The sequence below is a fragment of the Cibotium barometz genome, chromosome 66, assembly GCF_041138505.1.
Source record: "Cibotium barometz isolate CiBa-2024 chromosome 66, ASM4113850v1, whole genome shotgun sequence".
In the NCBI taxonomy this organism is placed as follows: Eukaryota; Viridiplantae; Streptophyta; class Polypodiopsida; order Cyatheales; family Cibotiaceae; genus Cibotium; species Cibotium barometz.
The window spans coordinates 7328572-7342025 of NC_141111.1; the positions used below are offsets into that span (position 1 = coordinate 7328572).

Sequence of the window (13454 nt, forward strand, 5' to 3'; positions counted from 1 at the left end):
GACAAGTGGAAGAAACTTGCCCCCTTTGATCAACTGCAGATCTGGAAATCTCGAGTCACTTCAGTTTGGAAGGCAACCCACTCCCCCAAGCTAAATTTCCTATTATGGAGGATCATACATGACAATCTCCCTCTCAGAGATAGAATTTTGAGATGGATTGTTGTCACACTTATGCCCATTGTGCAAATAGGATGCTGAAACTACCTTTCATGTTTCTGGGCTTGCCCCACTGTTCGGCCCATTTGGTCTTCAAGTACAACATGGAATCTCTCTCTCTCTCTCTCTCTCTCTTGCCCCCCCCCCACACACACACAAAATCTCGAACACTTACACTCTCTCTAGCACTCGTGCATATGAGTCTCTGCCTTATGCACATGCATGAACTATGTGTGTTTGCATTTGTGTGTGTGACATACGCACGTAGACACACATGCATGCACACACAAACACATGCTCGTGCCACATGTGAAAATATGTGGAACTTTGAATACGTGTATGATCTCGTGTTTGTGCACACAAAATTTCAGGTCGTGTGTGATATGCACAAATACACATAGGCTCACACACATGCATGCACACACAAACACATACCCACGATGTGGCTCCCCTCTCCTTCCTCTCCTGGCCCTCTCCCTCCTCTTCTTTGCCCATGTGAAGGGGGCCTTCTTCTCTGTCACGTAGGCTGTAATGCCTGTGATGACCGACGGCAGACCGGATGGCCATATCCGGGGTTCAGTGGGAGAGGACGCCCATGCGGAGTCATGGGCGGCCAGGCTAGTGTGGACGGCAGGCCACACACTATATAGCCTGGGGGATGAGGGGCAATCCTCATTCTTCCTCTATGGCTAGGTGGTGAGCCAGAGGCCGTCCCCTCTTGTGGTAACGCCCGTAGCGGCGTTACGGATATCTAACACTGGTATCAGAGCATGGTTCGAAGGGATCGTGAGAGTCCGCGCGCGAACGGGGGACCGGAGCCCACTCGATGGTTTTCATCCACAATCTCCTCACCCTTATCTACACAAGGGAGTGTGTGGAGGAAGGAGGGCCAAGACTTTTGAAGGGAAGAACTCTTTCTCTCTCTCTCTCACTCTCTCTCCCCGACACACACAGCATCGCATGTAAGAAAATTTTTGGTTGTTTTTCTTTTGTTTTCTGCGTTGAATCGATTCGAAATACTCTGCGTTGAAGGTTTCAAAGGATTGAAACCTGTGTCGAGGTGGGGGGGGCGCAGACCAACCCCCACGAAATAAACGTGGGATGAACGGGGGCGAAACCAGCCCGGCCAGTCCCACTTATCCCTTGTTGAAGTGGGGGGGCGCAGACCACCCCCACGACCAGCCCCTGTGTGTGTGGGGGCGAAGCAATTCCATGTGTGTGTGGGGGCGAAACAAGCTGTCGCATTACGGTGGGGTGAAACAAGCCGTCGCATTACGCGCAGGAACCTTATTAGCTACTCGAAGCTGCAATTCCGTGTGTGTGAGGCGTTGAAGCTCTGCGAGGGCCCACGAGTGTGAGGCGTAGAAGAGAGCGACGAGTGTGAGGCGCTGAAGCTCGGCAGCGGCCAGCCAGCCAGGCCAGCCATGGGCGGCCAGTGGCGGCGGCGCCAACCAGCCAACGGCGGCGGCGGCCAAGGGCCACAATGGCCAGCACCAACAGCCAACCCACCAGTGGCCAGAGACCCAAAAAATTATTTTTTTAAATAATTTTTATTATTCATTTATTGAAAATTAAAGATTTAAAAAAAAATATTTTTTTAAAATTAATTTTTATTATTCATTTATTGAAAATTAAAAATCAAAAAATTCAAGGAAACTCTCTCTCTCGGCTGGGGAGGAGAATTATCCCCGCAAGAAATAATCCCGGCAAGGCACCTCTCGATCATTTTAATTTTTGTTATGAGTTGCAGGCATTTTCTCGTGGATCAGAGCATCCCGGAAGCGTCCTTGTAGAGGCTCGCAACGCAACACAAATCGACAGGCGACCGTAAAGGGGGGTGACTATTATTCTCTCTCCACCACTGCTCATTTTTATTAGCGTTTTTTTAGTGATTTCCGAGTTCTCGCATTATTTTTTGCAAGAATTAAAAATGTCTGCTAGGCGTAGTGTGTCCCCACCGCCTTCTACTGCTCTAGGTTTTTCCAATCTCTTGTCCTCGGTCGCGGGTTTGGCCCCGATCGAATTGTCAGGCCATACACGCCCCCGACCGTTGTTCGGTCCAGAGCGCGCTTATCGATCACTCGTGATCCGCCAGCGCCCTCCTCGTCTATTGACCCTGCCTTAGGACCCAGCGAGCCCGCAGTGGCCGCATTGGCTGATGACCCCTTTTTGGCCGATGAGCCAGAGGACATGAACACTGATGTCGCCGAGGGGACCGAGGAGGACCTCTTGGATTATGACGATGATGACTATGACCTATTGGACCCTGCTGATGTCCTGACAGAGACAGAGCTCTCTAGTGGACTGTTTAAATATCTTAATGCCAAATTGAACACTATGGGTAAAGTCCAGGCTGATTTAGTCACGATGCTACAAAGCATCTCCACATGGTTAGATGCACTGACAGCCGCCTCGGCTAATACTCCGACTCCTCGTGGTAACTGAGCTCCTGCGGCACGGGTGAGCGTAGCCTCGCCAGTGGTTGCAGGAATACAGGCCGATGCGCCTGCGGGGCCGTCCGTAGCGATAGCTTCGTCGTTGTTAAAGACTTAAAGCCGCCTAGTTTTGGTGGCGAGGAAAAGGAGAGAAACAAGGACTCAGTCAATATGTTTCTAGCGAAGTGGTCAGATTTGCATGCGCTGTGACAGCAGCCTAGCCGTATACAGCCCGTAGAGGCTAGCCTCTCTTTAACCGGCAAAGCGTACAAGTGGTGGATGAGTCTGAAAACTCGCCCTGCCACTTGGACGGAATTTGAAACAATGTTTCGAAAAGAATTTTTGCCTGTTAATGAGGCAGAGAGAAGCTAGGAGTTATGGGACAAGTGCTCGATGGAGAACAAATCCCTAACTCAGTACATCTCAAACTACAGGGAGATAGTACTCAAGCTAAAGGGAATCGATGCATTCTAGACATTGCAAGGCTTTAAGAGAGGCCTCAAAGATGATTACCTTGAGTACGTAGAACCCCTACAGCCTAAAGACTTAGCAGAGGCAATTCAATATGCACAGATATTCGATGACATCAAGCGCCGTAGTGCGCGTGGTGGTTCTAGCAGGGCCGAGGGTAGTGAAAAGAGGAGGTCAGGCCTCAAAAGAAAAGGGTTCCGCAGTGACAAACAAGGGGATAGGACGGACCAGGAAGGACAGGGTGGTCATTGGTCTAAAAAACCGCGACCATCCAGAAAAAAAAGAGACACCGAAAACCAAAAGAAAGAGCAATATATTAAAGCGCGAAAGAAAAATCGCTGCTTTAATTGCAATGAAGGAGGACACACGAAGGCTGAGTGTCCAAAGCCTAAAGCCAGAACGAGTGGCAACGAGCCCAAAAAAGATGGTAAATCTTCTAGGCAGTTGCATACAGTGCAGAGACTCCCTCTCAGTTCCGCAGAGTTCAAAGAGGTGACAGTGTGCCATTGTGATGAGCATCACGCTTGTTCAGTGACACCAGCGATGTGGCAGCCTACTGTAGGTCCGCATGACATGGTGCACATGTATGGCACCATAGGTGGCCGTAGAGTCACAGTTTTTATTGATGATGGAGCTAGTCACAATTTCTTGAACTACTCGTTAGTCAAGAAGTTGGGATTGACTGAGACCCAGAGTGATCATGAGTATACTGTTGGCCTAGCCAACGGATATGACAAAACGGTATGGAATACCGTAGTATTGGGGGTCCCATTATCTATGCAGGACTACAAGGCTCCGCTTGACTTTTAGGTCATGCACTTAGCCAGAGCAGACGTATATCTAGGCAGGGAGTGGCTGTATGGCTTGGGCCCTAGTCTAGCTCGGAATTACTTACATAATACGCTATGTTTTGAGCATGGAGGTAGAGTCATCACCCTGCAGGGCGACCGTACTGTCCCTGCCACACCACTTATTTCCTCCATGGAGCTGTGTACAGCGGTCCGCAGAGACCAGATAGCAGAGGTATATGCTTGTTACCCTCTTTTGAATTCTGTTTCCGTAGATGAAACGATAAATGATGTTTGCGTAGACAAACAAGAAAAACAAAATAATCTTGGACGAGACCCACTGTTTGAAAACCTTGTTTGGCATGCATGTGATTCAAACAATAAAAAATCCAAGGTGAATGAGACATTAAAGAAAAAGTACGTAGATACTTTAACGAATTTATTAGAAGAATTTCAAGATGTTTTTCCTGATGATTTACCAGATGGTTTACCAGCATCTAGGGAAGTAGACCATGGCATCGAAGTTATGCCAGGATCAAAATCTATAAGCAAACCTGCTTATAGATTAAGCCACTCCGAGGCACAGGAGGTGGAAAAACAATTAACGGAATATTTGAACAAAGGCTTTATTCGGCCTAGTTCAAGTCCGTGGGCATCGCCTATTCTTCTGGTAAAGAAGAAAGACGGATCTATGCGGATGTGCATAGACTATAGGGCTCTTAATCAGATAACGATTAAGAACAAGTATCCGATGCCAGGCATGGATGAGTTGTTTGATCAACTCTATGGATCGAGATACTTCACAAAAATAGACCTGAGATCTGGGTATCATCAGGTTAGAATAAAAGCAGAAGATGTTGCGAAGACAGTATTTAGGACCCGTTTCGGGCATTTTGAGTTTTTGGTTATGCCATTTGGGCTAACCAATGCTCCAGCGACGTTCATGACGCTGATGGACAGTATTTTACGTCCATATCTGGGAAAATTCGTAGTAGTTTTCCTAGATGATATTCTTGTGTACAGTAAGACACAGAAAGAACACATAGAGCATTTGCGTCTAGTGTTCAAGTTGTTGCGAGAGCACAAATTATTTGCAAAGAAAAGCAAATGTGAATTTTTTGAAACAGAAATTCACTACCTTGGCCATATTACATCCGCCGATGGTACGTGGATGGAGCCAGAAAAAGTAGAGGCTATTCTTAAATGGCCAGCGCCGAAGAATCTCGAGGAACTGCAGATTTTTCTTGGCATGTCGGGGTTCTACCGACAGTATGTGAAGGACTACGCGAAGATCGCAGTCCCGTTGACTGACCAGTTAACGGTCAAAAACAAAAAACATTAGTTGGGGGGACGCCCAACAGAAGAGCTTTGACAAGCTCAAGGTGACCGTAGCAGCTGCACCTGTTTTGACAATTGTCGATCCGAATGAGCTGTTTGTTTTGGAAATAGACGCTAGTAATGAGGCCATTGGGGCCGTACTTAGGCAAAAGGGACGCCCAATTGCATTTGAAAGTAAAAAGTTAGATCGTGCGCAACGTAACTACTCGGCTTACGAGCGAGAGTTACTAGCGATAGTTCATGCACTGAAAAAGTGGAGACACTATTTATATGGTGCCACTTTTGAGGTCCGGACGGACCATGAAAGTCTGAAATGGCTTTCAAGTCAAAATGAACTGAAGGGTAGAAAAGCTCGGTGGGCGGAGATTCTACAGGAGTTTGACCTTCAGATACGTTACCAGAAAGGTAAGTATAACGTGGTGGCAGATGCACTTAGTCGCATGCCATAGATAAATGAACTTAGTTTCACAGTCTTCAAGAATGATTTCTTGGAGTCCCTACGTGGTTTATGTGAGCACGATCCATCTTTTACAGAGGTCTGGCGCGCTGTACGCGCACACACTTCTTCACAGACGCGACCACCTCCCTCGTTCGCACGTATTGCTAGTCCGGAGAGACTGGCCGAAGGTGCAACGGGAAGGGAAGCGAGAGTTAGTCCGGAGAGACTAGCCGTGTCTTCTGGGTATAGTTTGGAACCGGAGAGTTCTGACGTAGGCCCTTCATCACCTTTGACTGCCACGGCTTCAAAGGGGAGTGATAAACTTCGTCGGGGGGAGAAAAATGCTAATTACTCCATTGACGACGGGTACTTACTCTACAAGGGTAGAATATGTGTACCAACTATTGGTGACTTTCGGGCCCAAATTCTTTAAGAAAGTCATGATAGTCCAAGTGCGGGTCATCCCGGGATTCAGAAGACCTATGCACTAGTAAAAAGACAGTTTTATTGGTCTAGTTTGTTTAAGGACGTCCAGACTTATGTGCTGAAATGCAATAAGTGCCAGGTCAATAAACATGAACGTCTTAAGGTTGGAGGACTACTCCATCCGCTGGAGATTCCTCAAGGGAAATGGGAAAGCATTTCCATGGATTTCATTACTGGTTTACCCAAGACGAGTCGAGGGAATGACTCGGTGTGGGTGGTAGTGGACAGGTTAACTAAAATGGCAAAGTTTATTGCTACGAAGAAAACTGTTAAAATGCCAGAGTTGGCAAAACTCTTTATTGAACATCTCTACAAGCTATATGGCCTGCCCGCAGATATAGTGTCGGATAGAGATAGAAAGTTCAACAGTCATTTTTGGAGGGAAGTCTTCAAAAAGCTGGATACTACTCTGAGTATGAGTACGGCAGATCATCCGGAGTCTGATGGTCAAACTGAAAGAGTTAACTAAATTCTAGAGGATATGTTGCGTTCTTATGTTAGTAAGAAGCAATCTAATTGGGAAGAGTACTTACCCTTACTGGAGTTTGCCTATAGCAGCTCCAAACACTCAGCAACTGGATTTACACCATTCATGTTAATGTATGGATTCCAGCCGAGATCTCCAATGGCTGTAGGCTTAGAAAAGGAGAAGATTCAATCTGTCAAGGATTTCCTTGAAGATATGAATGATATGCTCAGAGCCGCACGTGAGAGCATTCGTAGCGCTCAGGATCGCGCTAAAACTTATGCGGATAAAGAACGAAGAAAGGTGACCTTTGCAGAAGGTGACTTTGTATTCCTCAAGGTTCCTGCGCAGTCAGAAACCATGAAAACGGGAAAGTGTGATAAACTTTCTCCGAGATATTGTGGTCCTTTTAAAATCCTTAAGAAGATTGGGGACGTAGCATATAAACTTGAGTTACCGAAGAGTTCTCAAGTCCATCCTGTCTTCCATGTTAGTAAACTGAAGAAATCAGTTCACGGGTTAGAGAACGCAGTTTCTCCAGAGATTTTGGTGGACTTGATAGAGCCACCAAAGATACCACATGAACCTGAAAAGATTCTACAGTATCGTGATAGACAGACCCGACATAAAGTGTACCAGGAGGTACTTGTTAAATGGACAGATAGGGATGAGGAGGTAGCTACCTGGGAACGCCGTAGTGCAATTTCCAAAAGGTTTCCCCAGTTTGTTTTTGAGGACGAAAACTCTTCTTAAGGGGGGGGTAATGTCACGTAGGCTGTAATGCCTGTGAATGACCGACGGCAAACCGATGGCCATATCCGGGGTTCAGTGGGAGAGGACGCCCATGCGGAGTCATGGGCGGCCAGGCTAGTGTGGACGGCAGGCCACACACTATGTAGCCTGGGGGATGAGGGGCAATCCTCATTCTTCCTCTATGGCTGGGTGGTGAGCCAGAGGCCGTCCCCTCTTGTGGTAACGCCCGTAGCGGCGTTACGGATATCTAACATTCTCCTTAATATTTGTCTTTTCTTATGTGTATACACGTGTGTATATTTGTTGTGTATGAACTATGTGTGGCTGTGTTTGTGTGTGTTTGATATACACACGTAGACACACATGCATGCACACACAAACACATGCTAGTGTTACATGTGTAAATATGTGGAACCTTGAATACCTGAGTATGATCTAGTCCATCCCCTTTGCCCACCAAGTGGCTGCCCTCTCCTGCCTCTTGTGGACGGTGGCCCTCTCCCTCCTCTCGTTTGCCCACGAGATAGATAGATAGATGTGACAAACCCAACAATTCAAAAGGCCACCGTAGATGCAGGTCGGAGAAAGTGAATGGGACGGTGTACCAAACCCAAACTATTTAAGGCCACCGTAGATGCAGGTCGGAGAAAGTGAATGGGATGGTGTACCAAACCCAAACTATTTAAGGCATCTCACTATAGTCCCGAGTCCAGCTCATCCTGTCCTAACGCAGTCCAGACCAGGCCTTAAATTTGATGCCTAATGTAAGGCTTCATGGAAAAAAAAATGAAGCTTTGGAGTCCACAAATGGGCTTCAAATTGCAACCTTATACAAAATTTTGGGATTCATAATCTCTCTCTTCTCTCTCTCTCTCTCTCTCACACACACACACACACAACAGATGTATACATGTACTCTTACACTAAACATGCTAGAAAGATATGTAAAATCTCTCTCTCTCTCTCTCTTTCTCTCTCTCTCCACACACACACACACACACACTACACGTGCATGCATGTACTCTTACACTAAACATGCTAGAAAGATATGTAAAATCTCTCTCTCTCTCTCTCTCTCTCACACACACACACACACACACATACTATATTTTTTTGAAGCCTTGGTGATTTAGGAGGGCTTCAATTTGAAGCCTTGCATGAAAAATTGGGCTTCATGGTTGAAGCCTTTAGAATATTGCAGGGCTTCATTTGAAGCCCTGCATAGCCATTGAAGCCCAAAACGGGCTTCAAATTTAAGCACTGGTCCAGACTCCACTCGAGGAAAAGCTCGCATTCGTACAGCCAGCACAAAAAGCGATGGTGATTTCTTGATGTTCGCGCCTGCACTATTTAGGGTGTAGGTAAGTATTCATTGATCAATCCTGCAGGTACGTATTCATTGAAGTTGCTAACAGGTTTTGGGGATCTTCTGCACAAGTTTTCAACCTCTATCCCTACAACTTGGAACGGTGGATCGAGTTGTAGAGCGACAGGAAGGCTGGAGCCTGGAAGCCTCTCAAGGATTGCTAGCTCAGTTCGTGCAACATGGCTGTCTTCATAACTATACTATCTGTGCTGGTTGCGGCTGCTTTACGAGTTGGTCAGTGTACAGCTGGTATGCCGCAGCTATGTCTTCAGTCCATTCTCCAAAGCGCATTTGCTGATTTCACATTTGGATACTCGTTTAATGAACGAACCTTCGTAATCGTCGGATGCTGCTGCCGCGGCTAGTGCAGACTCTAAACTGTCTCCATGTTGAATCGTCGCCTGTACAGGTATCTCGAGCTTTTCCTTTGTAAAAAACGCATCTTTCTCGTCCCCGAGTTCGGAATACGATTTCGTCATCGTGGGCGGAGGCACAGCTGGATGCCCTTTAGCTGCCACGCTATCACAACGTTTCAAGGTCCTGCTTTTAGAACGTGGGGGCTTCTCGGACCCCTTTCTTACCACGCGAAGCAATTTTCTTTTGCAGATCATTGACAATAACTCAAGCACCTCCCCGGTTCAAGCTTTTGCATCCGAGGAAGGAGTGGCCAATCATCGAGCAAGAGTATTGGGAGGTGGAAGCAGTATAAACGTTGGGTTCTACACGCGGGCTAGCGCATCATACATTGAGGAAGTTGGGTGGGACGAGCGCCTTGTCAAGGAATCTTACGAGTGGGTGGAGAAGGCGCTCGTCAGCTTTCCCTCGGAGCTTCCTGATTGGCAGGCCACTGTGCGCGTGGGGCTTCTGCAGGCCGGAGTGCTGCCAGATAACGGAGTTACGTTGGATGATAGGTATGGGACCAAGACCAGTGGCAGCATTTTCGATAGCAATGGCAATCGGCGGTCGGCTCAGGAATTGCTAGCTTATGCGAAGCCTGAAAACATCGACGTTCTGCTGTTTGCAGAAGTCGGCAAGATCCTGTTCCATCCAGGTGCGTAGGTGTTCATCCCTGCGATCAGTGATTTACTGGCTGACTTGGTTCTGTTGAAATCGACAGTTTCCGTGACCGGCCATCTTTGTCTCTTTCCGTGTTAGGCAATGGGCCTCCGGAAACGTCCGGAGTAGAGTACGTTGATGAACAAGGAGGTGTGCATCGGGCCTCTTTATCTCAAGGTGGCGAAGTGATAGTCTCTGCAGGTGCACTCGGGAGTCCCCAGCTGCTTCTCCTGAGCGGGATCGGTCCAAGGAAGTATCTTCGTTCTCTAAATATCGACCCGATACTAGACCTTCCGAACGTCGGAGAAGGCATGGCAGACAATCCTATCGTGCCTACGTTACTGCCCTTCCGCCAACCGCTTCCGCCGTCGCTCGTCGATGTAGTAGGAAAAAGAGCATTCGACACGTTCATCGAGACGCTAAGCGGGGGTGATGCAAACTACATCCGAGCGTTAGTAGGGATCTGGAGCGTATTGGTACCGCGAGAAAGGATCGATCCACATGCAGTGAGCTCGGTATATGAGCATTTTATGAGCTTACGGCCTGAAATCTTCGAAGAGTTAAGGGACAGGGTGGGGTTTTTGTTGGTGAAGGTGAGCGGGCCTGCGTCGAGGGGGAGGCTAAGGCTGAAAGCAAGAGCGTGAGAGACAATCCCGCAGTGAGCATCAACTACTTTAAGGAGAAGGAAGACATGGAGAAGTGCATTATGGGGATGAAGGTGGTGAGATCGAAGGCCGTGAGGAATGTCTCATACCTGTGGTGGGAGGAAAAGTTACCCAAGGGGATTAGCGCTGGGCTGTCTGTTGTGGGCAATCTGGTCCCCCGCAACACCGCTGACCCGACTGCCATGGCTCTCTTCTGCAACAACAAGGTGGCCACCAGCTGGCACTACCACGGCGGCTGCCAGCTCGGCAAGGTCGTGGACTGGCCCACTTATCGTGTCACCGGCGTCACGGGGCTCAGAGTCGTGGACGGTTCCACTTTCCTCACCTCCCCTGGAGCCAATCCACAAGCCACTGTCATGATGCTCGGCAGGTACTCCTCCTTTTACATCCAAATCCCATTCACTTTCTAAGTTTTGTCGACTAATAAAGGGTTTGGCTGGCGTCGTTGGGAGGCTCTATGGCCAATCCTAGCACCTTTCAATGACTCAGGATAGTGATGCAAATGTCTTTATGGACATTAGTCACTGTCGACCAAAAGATTGTTCTTTCTGGCTATCATGCAGCCACCCTCCACCCTTCACATGTACACATATAACCTAAGTTAGTTAGCCTTTTCTTACAGTTGCATGAGTAAATTGTTCTTGAATATAACGTTCAGCACTCCTTGCAGATATGTGGGGGTGCAAATTCTACAACAGCGAACAACCTAATGGAGAATCCAACCAAGAACTTTGAATTAGCTATTGTAGTTATGTATTCACAAAGAGAAACAACATATCTCAAGACAAGATCCACATATATCAACTATTGTCTCACCATTCAAAATTTGTGAGCTCTCATGTATCTTGCAACAATAATGTGCTAGACAAGATTATCATGTTGTTCAAAATTGAATCATCACGTGATCCTTTGTGTTTCTTTGCTAGGTTAAGTCTTGATGTACTTGGCTGCCAAATTCTTCACCTTTACTCAATTCTTTTGCTTTTAAAATCATTCTCCAAATTTATGTGACTCCAAAATTTATTGGCCATGCTTGTGATCATTCTAGTCTTATGGAGGAAAGAGCTGAAATATACATGGAACTATCAATCAAGATGTTTCTACTAATTAGTAATATCCAAAACTCCCCCCTAAGACCTTTGATAGAATCTAAATGATGAACCTCAAGCTAAACAAAAGTTGCAAAGTAGTACTATCTTTATTGCATTACAATAGTTTATACAAAGGTTGAACTAAATATGAATTCTAAAGGGCAACTACAAGTACATTTAGAAAAGCAAATTTGCACACTTTGGATGGGCTATCTAACCAAGATACTAATGCATTACTCTATAGCCTTAGAAGGGATGACCAATGGGAGGACACTCATACGAGGAATAATGAATTATTGACTATTGTAGAAGTTAGAAGCTATGAGTTTTGAGGAAGGAGTACCAACTCTTGAAGATTTTCAATGAGAGGACAGCATGCCATTAACTTTGGGAAGCTATAGCTTCTCTTTTCTCCCACATAGATTTTTTTCAAAAAAATTAAAGCAAATGGTAGCCAACATATTCAACAATTATACAAAGAAAAGTTATATGCCTTTTTGCATAAGGAATCTTTTTAGCACCTTAAATATTTGGTCATTTCCAGTAGGCTGTACCACCTTCGTTAGAAGCACAATCCTTGAATATATGTAGATTATAAATAATTCTCAAATAACTACATACAATTGATGCAAAGTGCCAATGAACATAATTTGCGAATTTGAATGGTCAAAATATGCTAGGGTGTTGTAGCAATTTTTTGGGGGCATTTGTGAACTGTGATAGGATGTGGGTGCTGGTTAGTGGGCAGGCATGGTCTGCGTATTTGATTATTGACAATGAGATATATTAGAAGACTTAAATTGTTGGCAAGTGTGCTCCCTGTACAACTAATTCTAGGATTGAAATTGGTTGATTGTCTACATGAAATGCACCCACCTTGGCACCCTTCCAAATGTCTAGGATTATGGATCCATATTGAGAATGATGAATATGCCTACTTTGCAAGTTGAGAACCACCATAGATCCAAAAATTTTAGGCTTTCGGTCTCGTGCAACCACCCTTAGGAAACTCTTGGCATGCACCCATGTAAGATAAGTTAGTCACTTTTCTTTCATGATTTCCTTTCTCCTTAAAAATGTTTTATTGCATGACATGTGGGATCGTGCATTCAACTATGGTAGTTCTAACTCGATGCATAGTGTTGTGTATTGTATAGCTAGCTACTATAACCACCACACTACCACCATGCTAGTTTTTAGAGGAGGGACCATGGCTTCATGTAGGTCTTAAAGGGATATGGAGGGTGTAGTATGCTGCTACCCGACCATGCTAGTTCTTGGTAGAGGACACATTGCCCTATGCTATGACTACCACCATGTTAGTTCTTAGTGGGATACTACAGCATGATTAGGTGCAACCATTTGAAAAGGAAAGATCTAAAACTAGGGGTATAAATTTTAATTTTGTAAACTTATATGGTCCATGCATTACATTACCTTTTGTTATTTTGCATGGAACCCATACCTTAAACAAGTTATCTTTACTCCATTTCATTTTGGAGTGTGCATTTTTCACATTTAGATCCAAGACTGGCTACATCTAATCATGCTTTACTTGGAGGACATGTGGCCTTTTATATGCTCCATCACTACTAGAGCTTGAGGGCATACTGACGTTAAAATACCGACGCAAATGTCGAATGTCGGTATGCCCGTCGTAATCTTGGAGGAGACAAGTCGAGCGGGGTAATTTGAAATTTTCGTATACCGACACGTATACCGAAGCACATACCGAAGCATATACCGTTGCTGATACCGATGCACATTCCTAAGTATATACCGGTGCTGATACCGACGCACATACCGACGCTCGTAAGTTTTTTACAGCCGAGAGCATATTTTCTCTGTTTTTCGTGACGTTGCAGAGAAGGTATGCGTCGTCTCTTTTCTCCTCTTCTCCTCTTTTCTCCTCTCTCCTCTTTTCTCCTTCTTTCCTCTTTTCTC

General features: G+C 45.9%; 1 protein-coding gene across 1 annotated transcript; it reads left to right on the forward strand.

The window, feature by feature from the left end:
- Positions 1-8825: 8825 nt before the first annotated feature.
- Positions 8826-11337, forward strand: LOC147602715 (protein HOTHEAD-like). The gene is made up of 5 exons (XM_086797599.1): positions 8826-8947; positions 9108-9749; positions 9854-10386; positions 10473-10789; positions 11090-11337. Exons 1-5 carry the CDS (start codon positions 8878-8880, stop codon positions 11127-11129), a joined length of 1602 nt encoding a protein of 533 aa, XP_086653725.1. The 5' UTR covers positions 8826-8877; the 3' UTR covers positions 11130-11337.
- Positions 11338-13454: the final 2117 nt, after the last annotated feature.

What these genes read in the sequence shown, in the direction of transcription:
- LOC147602715 (XM_086797599.1), top strand. Translation starts at nt 8,878, where the DNA reads ATGGCTGTCTTCATAACTATACTATCTGTGCTGGTTGCGGCTGCTTTA. An exon ending in AGTTGGTCAGTGTACAGCTG is followed by an intron (nt 8,948 to 9,107) that starts GTATGCCGCAGC and finishes TCGCCTGTACAG; the next exon opens with GTATCTCGAGCTTTTCCTTT. An exon ending in ACTGTCATGATGCTCGGCAG is followed by an intron (nt 10,790 to 11,089) that starts GTACTCCTCCTT and finishes CACTCCTTGCAG; the next exon opens with ATATGTGGGGGTGCAAATTC.